This window comes from Pseudophryne corroboree, chromosome 2 (assembly GCF_028390025.1).
Source record: "Pseudophryne corroboree isolate aPseCor3 chromosome 2, aPseCor3.hap2, whole genome shotgun sequence".
Taxonomy (NCBI): Eukaryota; Metazoa; Chordata; class Amphibia; order Anura; family Myobatrachidae; genus Pseudophryne; species Pseudophryne corroboree.
In genome coordinates, this window is record NC_086445.1 from 69,145,496 (window position 1) to 69,158,841 (window position 13,346).

General features: G+C 42.4%; 1 protein-coding gene across 4 annotated transcripts in view; it reads left to right on the plus strand.

The window, feature by feature from the left end:
* The window catches only part of LOC134999232 (cyclic nucleotide-binding domain-containing protein 2-like), a 713,550-nt gene that overhangs the window by 677,644 nt on the left and 22,560 nt on the right, over nucleotides 1-13,346 (plus strand). For 3 of the 4 annotated variants that reach the window (XM_063951415.1, XM_063951414.1, XM_063951412.1), the window contains one exon: nucleotides 8,140-8,274. In XM_063951415.1, coding sequence (XP_063807485.1) covers nucleotides 8,140-8,274 — 135 coding nt within the window. Of the gene's footprint in view, nucleotides 1-8,139; nucleotides 8,275-8,391; nucleotides 8,607-13,346 lie in introns of those variants that run through there. The other variant, XM_063951413.1, reaches the window with a different exon arrangement.

Below are 13,346 nucleotides of genomic sequence, written 5' to 3' on the forward strand. Positions count from 1 at the left end.
TCACTGACTTCTGTATCCTTTTAAATGAAATTGTGTGGCTCACAAAACATGCCATGCATGGTTGTTTTAAGAATGAGGGGGCCAAGAACAGACGTCCGTGGCCCTTTCCCCTCGGAAAAATGTCAGCTGTGCATACACAAAATGTCACACAGAATCAGTCACCGTGCCAGAGGCTTCTGCACATGTGCAATGATGTTCAGAAATATGGCGACAACAGAAATGGGTACAGGGTATGTGGTGTGGGTCATCTCTGAACCCGGGGACCCATGTGCACCGAACACCCTGCACCATTTATAGATACAGTATGCCACTGATGTCCATGCATTTTCTTAATTAGACGGTGCTAGAATCGGACATATGCACCCTATGATCCAAACCAAAGCTCTGTACCGTGATAAAAGGCCACGTTGATGTGTGATTTGACCAACCTAAGAGCACATTGCTTGAACATATCTGTTTAGATTTCATAATGCACCACCCACATGGCTTTCACCAAGGGCCGGATTAAGCCTTGAGGGGCCCGGGGAACTAAAACAGGAGCGGCCTATATTAGAATGTCATGTTCAATTTAAACCAATGGTGTATATTAGATTTAAACTAAAAGTTTAATAATGCCTTGGTACTGTTAAAAGTTCCACCTAATTAAGAGACAATTATTTTATAAAGTTTTCTTGTAGAGGAACAAAGACAACTTTACTTTAAAATACACATAGAAAAATGCAATCTTGCAAAAATACAATAGCAGCAGCCTCTACACTACTTACACACTGGGACAGGACTCAGGAGGACTCTGTGTCTCTATCTCTAGGCCCAAATGCCGTCATTAGATAACAGGTTACACAGAACCCAGACACCCAGGTGGGGAGGAGGAGAAGCTGATATAACTGGGTTACTTACAGCTCTCTCCCCCTCTTATCTCTTCTCTGGTCGAGGAGCTCCATCAGTAACTCATGAAACATTATACTCCTGTGTCCCTGCCTGCACTGTTCAGCTTGCATTCTGGCTGCCTGGTTCTGCTGCTGCACAAAGGGGAGAGCTAGTGATGTCAGTGTGCTCTGGCTAAGGGGGGGGGGGCCTGACAGAGGGGGGCCCAGGGTATAGTATACCCTGCATCCCCCTTTAATCTGGCTATGCTCTCACCGTGCTTGCAAATTACTCACAATGCAAATAGCCATTAATAGATGTATTGATGGTAAAGAAGCAGACATTCCAGTAGATATGTACGTGAATGCTGTCTTGTTATAAAGAAGAGCAGATAGCCATCGGTGATTTATAACCATAATATTTTCTTGGGAAGGAATAGGATACCGTACAGCAGTTCAAAGACCTTATTAGAAAAAAATGAAGCCGGTGGGCAAAGTTGATATAGATAAGAAAAAGAGAGTAGGTGTTGAATTTTGTCTCTTATCTGTGCTTGTCCTGTGTTCATATATAAGATTTATACGGAAATCTTTGCTTAGAAATACCCAACCCTATGCTTTGAGATGTGTATCTGGCTGTGTATACAGTTGCTCTCCCACATATTAAGCCACGTTCCCTGCTGCGAGGCGGACAGTTAGGACATTGCTGAAAGACATCTGGAATCTCAATTAGGAGACGGGAAAAAAAAAACCCAGATATTGCTTTTCAGTAAGCCTTGTTTTTATTTTCAATGTTACAATTGCTCTAATTAAATGAAGTGTATCGTTAAGCCGGAGAGGAACCTCTTGACCTCATTAGCGGAATAAGGTCAGAAAGGTTTGCTTTCCAGGTTGCGGTGGCAGCTTTCAGTTAAATATTATGCCATTTTTAGGATTAACCTTAGAAAATAAAATAATCAGTCTCTCCGTACTTCACTGTGATCTGGAAGTTGACTTGAGATATTGGAAGCAGGACTAAGAACCAAGATTATAACCGTACAAAAATCTGATACACTTAATATTTACAGTGCGGAACTGTATTAAGGAGAAAGATTTCACAAATAAATGTTGGATAGCAGAAAGAGTAGTAGGAGTTGACAGAGGTTTATTTGTCTTGCGGAAGAGTGTATTGCATTGCTGTTGCAGGGTGGCTATGCTTTCTGGTGTGGCACTGCCCGCTTCCATAGCACAGGACGTCATGACCACATACAGCAAGAAGCTAAGGACTCGCCCTGCATGTTTCCTTGCAGTGGGGTGCCTTTCCAGACAGGGTGTGGTGGGATGCCATCGGCAAAGCAACTGTGATGCCCCCTTTGCCTTACACCCTGGATGGCACCGGTAGGACACCACCCATGGTGTATAGTAAAGTGATAGCTTTCGCTATCACTTTAAGGTTCTGCCCAGAATAAAACTGAGATAGAAGGGAGCGGAAGGAGCATTGCGCGTTCCCGGGACAGACCAGAAGAACCTTCTCCTGGAATACTGTAAACATAGTGAGAGAACGGCTAATGCCATCTTCAACTAAGCCTTTATAGAGCTTGGTAAACTCTCCGAGACAGACATACCAATTGAGAAGAATGGAGATTGCAGTATTCTGTGTTGTTTTTGCTATAAACCAATCTTTGATATCTCCGTCACTTAGCTTATTTTATACATACAGGTTATAGTGAATTCCAGTGATACTAAAAAAAAAAAAAAGTGACTCATTACTAGAGATGTGCACGGACCCACATGTTTTGGTTTCGATTTTAATTTTAATTTATCATCGTGCTTTTAGATTTGTTTTTTTCTTTAAATTGATGAAAACAGCTAGATCCATGTCATTTGTGTCATTTCCTGTCAGTGTTTTCCACCTCACAGCTCACAATTTTATTCACCAATAGTGGCCAAAGGCTGGCTGGCTAAACTAAGTCACTCAGCAGCTGCACAAACACACGGCAATTTAAAAGAATATACTACTATATGACCCCATAAAAAGAATGTTTTCACTAATCAAAAACTAGATCAGAGGCCCAAAGGCAGTACAGGGAAATGGAGGTGGAGTATGTAGGAAGGCAGGTAAAGGAATGATTGATTAGAAAAAACAATATTTTTACTTTAAGTTGTGCAGTTAAATGGTCAATGGCAGCCTCATATAATCCAATAGGTAAAAACACCAGTTTTCCCAAATGAACACAATAATAATATAAATGGGTATATGCACTGGTGCTAATTGACCATAAATGCTCTAGAAAGCCATTTTTACTTTTTTTTTTTTTTAATTAATGACATAAATGATTCATTACACAATATATTCAAAATAAAGTGCATATGCAACACTTAAAAACAGCTTTCAACAATAAAAACATAGAGATCACGGTGTGAACCAGAAGGTGCAGATGCAAGTTTTAGATAAATAACAAGTCTCACCATTTGTTTGGGCTGCGGTAGGCTTAGCTTATTAGCAAAGCGAAAGTCTCGGGCTTGGATGCACGGCACCACCACCGATGGCATAAGAAAGCCCCAGAGGCAGGTCTTTCCTGCAGAAGGTCCACTCCTGGATCACAGCATACAAGTCCGTACGACGCGTTTCGGTCCGTTGGACCTTTCTCAAGAATGGAACCGTTCTTGAGAAAGGTCCAATGGACCAAAACGCATCACATGGACACAGTGCATCATCCTCCTTGCCTCTACGCTTTTTTTTCTTATGACACAGTGCCCCTTTAAGTTGAACACAGAACTCCTAATGGCATTTTATGTTTAAATGACATAGAGCCCCTTTACTGGCTTTACGTTAACACAGTGCTCCACACCCTCTCCCTCCGGTCTCCTGTGTGAAATGGCGCCCAATCCAAAACATGCAAAATCCAACACCGGGAAGACGACATTTTGCATCCTTTTGGGATCTGAACATGGTGGGAAGACCCGAGCCAGGACTTGGTGCAACTCAGAGCCCCTAAGTTCGGGTGGGTTCAATTTCCATGGAAACTCAACCGCCTATCTCTACCTAATATTGTGGAAAAGTTTTCTGCATGGTATCATCATGTTAAACAGGCCCCTTAGTTTACAAAGGACATTTAAAGTGGCCACACATTGGAGTTTATGAAGACAAATGAAATCTATGCTATTACAGCAGTGACATGTTATGTCTAAACGGGGAAAAAAAGGGGATCCTGACCCCGAACACTGTAGTGTGCTCCGTTATGTGTGGTGCATCTGTTAAAGAGCTAGGGTGCATGGAATGAGTCCACCTAACAGAGATCCTTTGTGCTTCTAGCAGACAGGAATCACTGAAGCACTGCGCGGAGGGGGAATAATGATGACTCTTTCGTGTCAGTTCAAATCTCAAGTGACAATTATTTCAATTTCTTGTTTACTGCAGATTTGCTGACAATCCAGAGAGTTAAAGCAGTTTAGCGTTAAGTGCAGTCATTTTCCTCAAGATGCTTTTTTTTCTGTTACCAAAATGTTTCTAATAAATACTGTAGAGTTTTAAAATGTAATAATTATATAACGCAAAGGAAAAGGTAACCATTTGGGCAAAGAACATTAAGGATGTCTCACTTTGCACAGCACGTGGACCTGGGAAGAACTGTCACCTAATTCCAGGCCACTTACACTAATGCAGGTGCACACTGAGAAAATACATAGGCCATCTGTCCTCCTGATCACTGCTCTATTAAAGGGAGCACTAGGAGAGGCAACTGTGGCCCAAGGGAACATTTCTCCTCTAAGATTGGTCCAATTTGCTAAAAAAACTGTCAATAAAAAAAGTTTCCTTATCTCTTAATCTACCGCTTGTTAGGCCTCGCATTTATATTGTAGACCTCTTATAACCTACTTGTAACTCGTATAACTTTGTGATGCAATATCTAAGCTACCTTTATTATAAGTGACAACTTCTTTAATCTCCTCACTTTGGAAGACTTATTTGTGGGGTTAAACGCAATTGCCTGCGAGCCGCCAGAAGTGCGGGGAGTTTGTATGAGAGTGCCTGTATTTTTAAAGCGGTAATAATTTACAAAGCTAACCCAGTTTGGTTTTGCCCTGTAAATGATTGATGCTTTAAAAGTACGGGCAGATTCACACAAAGTCCAGCACGGTCTAATTATATTTATATGACACAGACCTGATCACCCAGAGCGTCCACACAAAGTCACAGTGGCTGATTGGTGCACAGAAGCGAAAGCAGCATTGAGTGTTGGCGGTCGCCCCGTCTACAAAGTTATGCACATGGCATACCAACTCCTTCCTTGTGCAGCACTGAGATGCCCACTCATAGAACCCGTTCATGCTGAAATACCAATTGGTGCATCCTCATACTCCACCATTGGTCACACCATTGAAAATTCCACCAGCTGTATGGCAGGTGCAGTTTCTCCATCTGACTATGGCCTCTTATGTGTGTGGCTGTGTGGCTGGTAACGCAGCTGCAGGCACTGACATACCTGCCACATTCCCAGAATATGCCCCCGGAACGGACCGTTGTTGCATGCACTAGTGGCCACCTCCCAGTCACCCCCCCCAACCTAGGACCACGCATCAATCTTCTGCCACCTTTCTGATACCATCTGTAACGTGTGTGATGTGCGGGTGTTTAGAACTTTTTGCACATGTGCAGTCATAAATAATGGCTCAACTATGAACTTCTGCATTGTGTCCGGATTCCGGTCGGCTCTAAATCAGACCGACAGTGAGGTGCGCCAGTAAGCATTTTAATAAGAGGGGGAACGTCAGTACACAGGAAGGGAGGGTTCATTCTTAATAAGAATGAACCCTCCCTTCCTGTGTACTGACGTTATATGTCATTTAGTCATTTTATGGTGCTCCAAATTATGGAACTTCTGAGCCGCACGCAGCTGCAACGGCTTTAATGTATTTTGCCGCAGTCGTGTCTGGTGTGCAAGCGTGCAAATGTATCTGCAAGGACTGAGATGGCCACTTTGCTTGTGCGTCTTTAGACACTGAGGGCCTATTTCCCGTGCCTAATGCCGCTGCAATCCTGAGTGTAATGATTTTAATGAAAAGTGAATGACAGGAAGTGACCACTTGGAGGTGCTAACGGAGTGTTTATTAGGAGTGGTTGGGAAAATGCAGGCGTGTCACGGGCATTTTTAGGATGTGTATCTTCTGTCATGTGCAAAAACATGGCGCCTGAGTTCCAACTGCCGCATCCAGTCTGCATAGCCATAGACCAACTCTTAGCCTCGATGTTCCTCATTAAGAGGGACATGTACTACGCAGTGATAAAAGTGGAGAAGTGAGCCAGTGGAGAAGCTGCCTTTGACAACCAATCAGCTGCTCTGTATACTTTTAAAGTATGCAAATTATAAATGTTATATCAATGCTGATTGGTTGCCTTGGGCAACTTCTCCACTGGCTCACTTCTCCACTTTTATCACTGCTTAATACATGTCCCCCTAAGTTTTATAGGCTACAAATGTGTACGCAATTGCGCATGCGTTTGCAATGATTCCGGTGGGTGTCTCTTTTCATTTCTGGGCAACAGCTTCACTTGCTAACATCAGCAGTTCCGGAGCCTAGAAAATTGCATTTGCGTACAAACATGAATTAGACACTACCATTGGAAGCACCATCAAACCTTTCAGCTACCCCATGCCATGTGCAGAATCTCCGTCAGAGTATGGCCTCCAATGTAAGCAATTAAGTGTCGGAGTTCACGACCAGTTACGCAACACGTCCGCCTCCCATAACACAACCATACGATGGTACATTTCTGTGCTGCTGAATAGCCACCTCACTCACCACCAGGAATACCCAATACATTACCAATACGTATCTGAGACCGTGCCCCTCAATTGCAACTGCGCTGCTGTGCATACACACTGTGGGACACATGCACGGTGAGACAGTTTGGCCATTAGATGTATGCGCAGTTGAGAAACATTGACCATTAGGCATTCCGTACAAAATGTCCCTTCAGAATCAGAATCAGCTTTATTGGCTAGGTGTACTCATGTACACTAGGAATTCTTTGTGGTACAATGCATCGCCAAGCAGCAACATGAAGGGGGAATACATAGCATAAGAAGGGGGAAAAACGTACCATACATTACAAACATTACACGTATGAGTTCATAGTGCACATTGCAACTGTACAATAGACTCGACATATTAGGCATACAGTATTATACATGTAAGACTAAAAACGAAGGCTGCTTGGCAGAGCAGCACCGAGGCAGCCATCCACGGCACCAACTAGAACTCAAACAATGCACATAATACAGAAGATTTAAGTATTACACCAAAAGATAAACCACAGAGACAATAAAAAAACAAAAAAAAAAAACACCTTAAGCACACAGAAAGAATAATGCATGATTGGTGTAGGCATTTTGGGTAATAACCTCCAAAGGTTGTGTATTCCACCCTCACAAGGTACCAGGTGCGGCATCCATCTTAGGCGCACTGCGTAGGATTACCCAGGGTGGAATAGTCCACCCCTAGAAGAGAACACTTATCTAGGAAACCCAAACATTCTGGATAATAAATCAAATACATGATTCATTTTACGGGTGGGAAGACCCTGAAGTTGAATTAAACTTGGGCATATTATACACCTTGCGTTCAAGAGGAGTGTCCACAAAACAATTATGTTTTATTCTTGAAAAAGGAACTGACCCATATATAGAGTTAATGATTCAGGTAGGTGTTCTCCAGGGAGGCTTCATGCCCTATCCCAAGATGGCAACCAAGATCTCTACTGAGCATGCGCAGTAACCATATTGAGACTGTGTTAGATAGAGAATCACAGTGGAAGCCATGTCTTCTACATAGCTCCAAAGAGACCTGCAATTACCTGCAGTCCATGTTTTCCAGCATACTTACACCACTACCCAGTTCCTACATACACTCACTGGGTGTTGAGCTGTATAAAACCCCACTCTGCTCCATCACCAGTGTACATGTAACAGTGAGTACAGCTGTACCTGTTATTTATCAATAAACCAACACCACTGGTTAAGTAACTGGACTGTTTGCAGTTTAAGTCATCAGCTGGTGTGTGCCTATGTAATATCAACACCTGCACACACATTTCCAACAAAAGCCAGTATAAAAATAATTGATCCCTTTCCCACATATAGATGAATAACCTTTACACAGAGTTGAAAAATAAGTGCATTTATTTTTGTAATTTAGTCCCACTTAAGGACTTCAGTGTTTGTTTGACTTTCCTCTGTGTGTTCTACGTAGAAGTTCTGCTTAAAAAATATTATGGAAAATGTTTATTATCTTTCAGGGACTGGTTTACACCATCTTCGAAGACACACTGGGCATGGTATTGGTTTCAGATGGCGCGGAGTGCATTGTCATATCAAAAGAATTCTTTAAAAAACAGATGGATGACGAATACCTCCATAAATTATCCAGACATGTAAGTTTCACCATACTGCACTCTCTCTGCTGTTTATTTATAGTCAGCTCAGGGATTTACTTTGTGCGCCATATGGAAAATAAGCTATTGGCTAATTTTTTTTGTTTTTTTTCATAGATCAACACTGGCTGGTGCACCAGATTGCTAGAAAAGATATATGACATGTCAGATCGTAGCATTTGCAAATAGGAATTAGGAAAAACTCAAAAACATGGATTAAAGGGACACCAGCTATGTTTTATTTCCCTTTTATTCTTTGATTTGTCTAATTATAATTATTAGTGATAAGCGGTCTATGTACTAAGCCACTAGTGCTAAAGTGGAGAGAGATAAAGGGGTCTATTTATGAAGCAGTGAAAAGTGTGGAGAAGTGAGCCAGTGGAGAAATTGCCCATGGCAACCAATCAGCATTGACGTAACATTTATAATTTGCATGCTGTACAGTCGTACGGAGCAGCTGATTGGTTGCCATGGGCAACTTCTCCACAGGCTCACTTCTCCACACTTTTCACTGCTTCATGAATAGACCCCTTTAGTACTGTATCAGCCGATCAGCTCCTAACTGCCATTTTTCAAACATGTAGCAGTGAAAAGAGTGGAGAAGTGAGCCAGTGGAGAAGTTGCCCATGGCAACCAATCAGCAATGAAGTAACATTTATCATTTGTATACTAATAAATTGTATAGAGCAGCTGATTGGTTGCCATGGGCAACTTCTCCACTGAATTGCTTCTCCACACTTTTCACTGCTTCTTGAATATACCCCATAGCCTTTCACATGGCAGTTTGGAGCTGATTGGCTGGTACTTTATCTCTCTTTACTTTGTCAGTCCCCAAGGCTTAATACATTTGCCCCTGAATCATTAATGCATAAAAATATATAAACATAAACACTCATGCTCTCTGTGGACCAAATGAAATGTAAAGTTTTATACATATAAACACCTAATAAAAGGCATAGGGTATTGAACTGTGATATGCTCTTACAACAGCACAAACAGGCAGGTAATGCAGATGAAATCCCCGGGATGGAATACACACTGGGCCTGCTTCAGTGATGTAGGCAAATACATTCAGACTGAGCTACGGATTTGTAAGCTGCGTCTCTGCCAAAATATGTAAATGCCGCAGCCGCCTGGACTTGTATTGAGACGCCCACAGGCGGCCTTGTGAGTCCCAGTAGCTGCGTACAAGGGCGCAGCGTTGGCTGCAGATCAGTCGATTATGGAAATTCTGAGTAGTCCTATGATCACACAGCATGGCCGCAGCAAGTGAGACACCGGGGCCACTGTTACTGCGTAGGAGATGGCAGATGGCAGATTGAGACACACCACAAAAACGGTCGCAACACACCTGCTTTTTTGCCGCAACTCCCCGTAAGCACCCCCAAATGCTACCTGACTGTCATTCTCTGCGAATAAATCCCCTCGGTGGCTGCCACTGCAAGACCATGGCAACAGGTTATCCTGGACCAATGTACCGGGATGCAAAGTCACAAATATATACTGGGGAAAGACACGAGCCTTGAAGGTGTGACTATGGTATCCTGGGTGAATACCTGCGCAACCTAACGAGTTTCTATTGGTTTATTAACTGACAGCTAGCAGGATGCAGGGTAGCTCTGAGTTAATGCAGGTATGCACATATAAATAGTGCAAGCAGATCCAGCCAGGAGCTTTGGGGTTAGTGCAGGTGGCATGCGTTATAGCGTAGCACACCCCTGTACTACACATTCAGTGGTGGCTGGAGCCCACTTACGGTGAGCGGTGGTGACACAGTGTAATCTGAAGTTCCTCCACTGTAAGATCCTGTCTCTGGTGCAGCAAGACACTCAAAGCAACGTCTTGTCTCTCAGTGGAGGTTGGAGAGAGAAGACACGCAGACAGGCCGCTCTTGCGCAGTAGCGCTTTTGGTTTGGAAGTCGCACTGTGACATCAGCGAATCCCCGTCTAGGTATGGAGTCCCGGACCGGGCAGTGAGAGAGAGACAGCGCATACTCCCTTCCTAAAACAAGCCCAGTTCAATTACGAAAAATACACAGACACTGTACACGGGATGCAGAGCCACGGTGGCACATGCCACAGGCCACACATACACAGGTCTGCCCAGCAAGCTCCTGATTAACTATTGACCTGATCAGGCTGCTGCCTACGGCGCTTAGGGGGCACCAGTGGCACCCCCAACGCTTTCTCCCTGTTGTGGTACTGAATAACTATCTTAACTTATCTTTAACTTATTAGGTCATGGACGCCTTCTGTCCACAGTCATGGTGTACAGAGGAACACAAACAAACAGTAGCAGCGCTAATTAAATTAATAATATATGAAGGATTGAGTAATAAAAATTCTATTTAATAAAATGGCAATCTATAGCCACAATTGAACAGCATATGTACACAGCTCATGCAATCAATAATTAAAATGGGTCTCAACTTATAATTGCCTCTGATAAACAATCCGTTCCTATTTGGTGAACTGGATAAGCAGATGGTATGATTTAGATGAAAAATAGACTGACTGCGCAGTCTTAGCCTTCCAACTTTACCAGTGCCGCTAGAGGTGTAGTCCCTTGGAAATCTTTGTCCAAACGGGTTCCTCAGTATTTTGCGGTGAGGAACCCGTTTGGACGTTTATACACACCAAATAGGAACGGATTGTTTATCAGAGGCAATTATAAGTTGAGACCCATTTTAATTATTGATTGCATGAGCTGTGTACATATGCTGTTCAATTGTGGCTATAGATTGCCATTTTATTAAATAGAATTTTTATTACTCAGTCCTTCATATATTATTAATTTAATTAGCGCTGCTACTGTTTGTTTGTGTTTTGATGTCTAATTGGGTTTGACTACCCCACCATAATTAGCAGCTGCATTAGAGGTGCGGCAACCTACAGCGCCCGATCTTCTACCAATTGGTATATATCTTTATGGTGTACAGAGGAGCTGAGAGTATCCTAGTATGTATAGGAATGGACGGAGGGTCGGTGCTTGTTACCTGTACTGTAACAAATAAGCGCTGAGTTTTAAAATTGTGGCGTGGGGGAGGAGCATGGGGGAATTCATACAAGTGGCTCTTATTTATAAAGTACGGGGGGGGGGGGGGCTGCAAGTAAACCTAATTCTTCATCATTTAATCACAATCCCCTTTTCAAGGAATGTCAATATACAATTAGTTGTGAATTATGGCTCTCTCTCAAGGAGAGTGGGCCCCTGGGATCAAAATTTGTCAGAGGACCATAATTTGACCCCTGATTGCTGGAAAGCTTTCGTTTCACCTCCAGTAGGGCTTTTATACCTTTAGTAAATCAGGCCGAAAGAAGCATTAACACCTGTGTGCTTATTCGTGAACCATACTGCCAGTGGTGTTTTCAGAAATTACCAGCAGGGCCCCTTGTCCCACCCCTTCCCTGTGCACTGACTCTGAGGACTTACTGTTGGCATATAGTGGTCTATTTATTGCAGTGAAAAGTGTAGTGAAGTGAGCCAGTGGAGAAGTTGCCCATGGCAACCAATCAGCTGCTCTGTATAATTTTATAGAATGCACTTTATAAATGTTACCTCAACACTGATTGGTTGCCATGGGCAACTTCTCCACTGGCTCCCTTCTCCACTCTTTTCACTGATTCATGAATAGACCCCTGTAGTGTTGCTCACTGTAGAAGACATTCAGATCAGCAAGTCTCAGACCATCCAGGACAAGACATGAGACAGCATAGAGGAGTGGGAGAGGCAGAACCAAAAGCTGCGCCGATGCAGTGATGGTTTGGACACACATTCAGCTTTGTATATCACAGTCTCTCCTTGCTTTGTATTTCTTATAGCCAGCAGTAAATAGTGGGTGCGGGGTGGTGGCACGTGGCAAACCCTGGTCGCTACTGCACACCCTACACCAATTGCTAATACATCACTGAGTACTGCCTAAGACTGCAAATATAGACCCAGATTTATCAAGCCTTGGAGAGTGATAAATTGCATGATAATAAAGCACCAGCCAATCAGCTCCTAACTGCCATGTTACAGGCTGTGTTTGAAAATTGACAGTTATGAGCTGATTGGTTGGTACTTTATCACCGTTTTATTTATCACTCTCTAAGGCTTGTTAGATCTGGGCCATAGTTTATTCAGGCCTGAAAACTTCACCAAACAGAAGCCTAGCAGCTCCTATAATCTGCATTTTCGTGCCAAAATACAATAAATTATAACACAAGCTGATTCCTTTGTTTCTGGTTAGTACTAACGCATTTTTTTTGTGTTTTCTTTTTCTAATGATTTAGTTAATCACCTTTGCTTTAACCTTTATACCTTGAGGCTATTATAAACGCACTTGTGGCGTAATTATCTGTTATGTATTCATTAGTTTCCTGGAGTGCTGTACATTCGGCAAATCTATTTTAATTAATACTTAAGCCTACTTAAGAAGTTAAGATATTGTGCCACTCTGTTTGGACAGTTGCCTTTCCTTAAATGTTTTAAAATGTTTAATATATTAAATTATTCACAGAGAATAGCAAAAACAAATGACTGTTTCCACTATAACCTTCATATCTCTTCGTTTTATCCTCAATTATCTTGTGCCTGAATTTAAGGATTCCAGTCAGAAAAGTCAGTTCACCATTTTTTTTTTATTTTTTTTTTCATACTGAATTACATTTTCTGGGACATTTAATGAAGACATTTCAAGCAAAATGAAATATGTAGTAATATATTAATTTGTTTCAAGGTGACATGAAAAAATGGGATAAAATGTTTTACTTAAAGTAGGTATTTTATTCTTTCTTTTGTACTGATAGTATAAAGACTTTTCTGAAGTTGTGGCTGTTTAATGATCATTTCGGGGACTGGGACAATATTTATGAGAATGCCTGATGCTCCTTGTAACAAATAATCAGGAAAAGAGATGCTTGAAAATATCAAAACGGATTGAAAGTTTATCAAACCCAATTGGTTTGGCGGCCGTGCTATAATTGGCAATAGACCCAGATTGACGTTGTTGGTTCACAGTTTTCAATTAATAGACTATCTCTGGCACTGTGGTTTTAGACAGCGCCGTGGGGGGGGGGGGGGGGGGGGT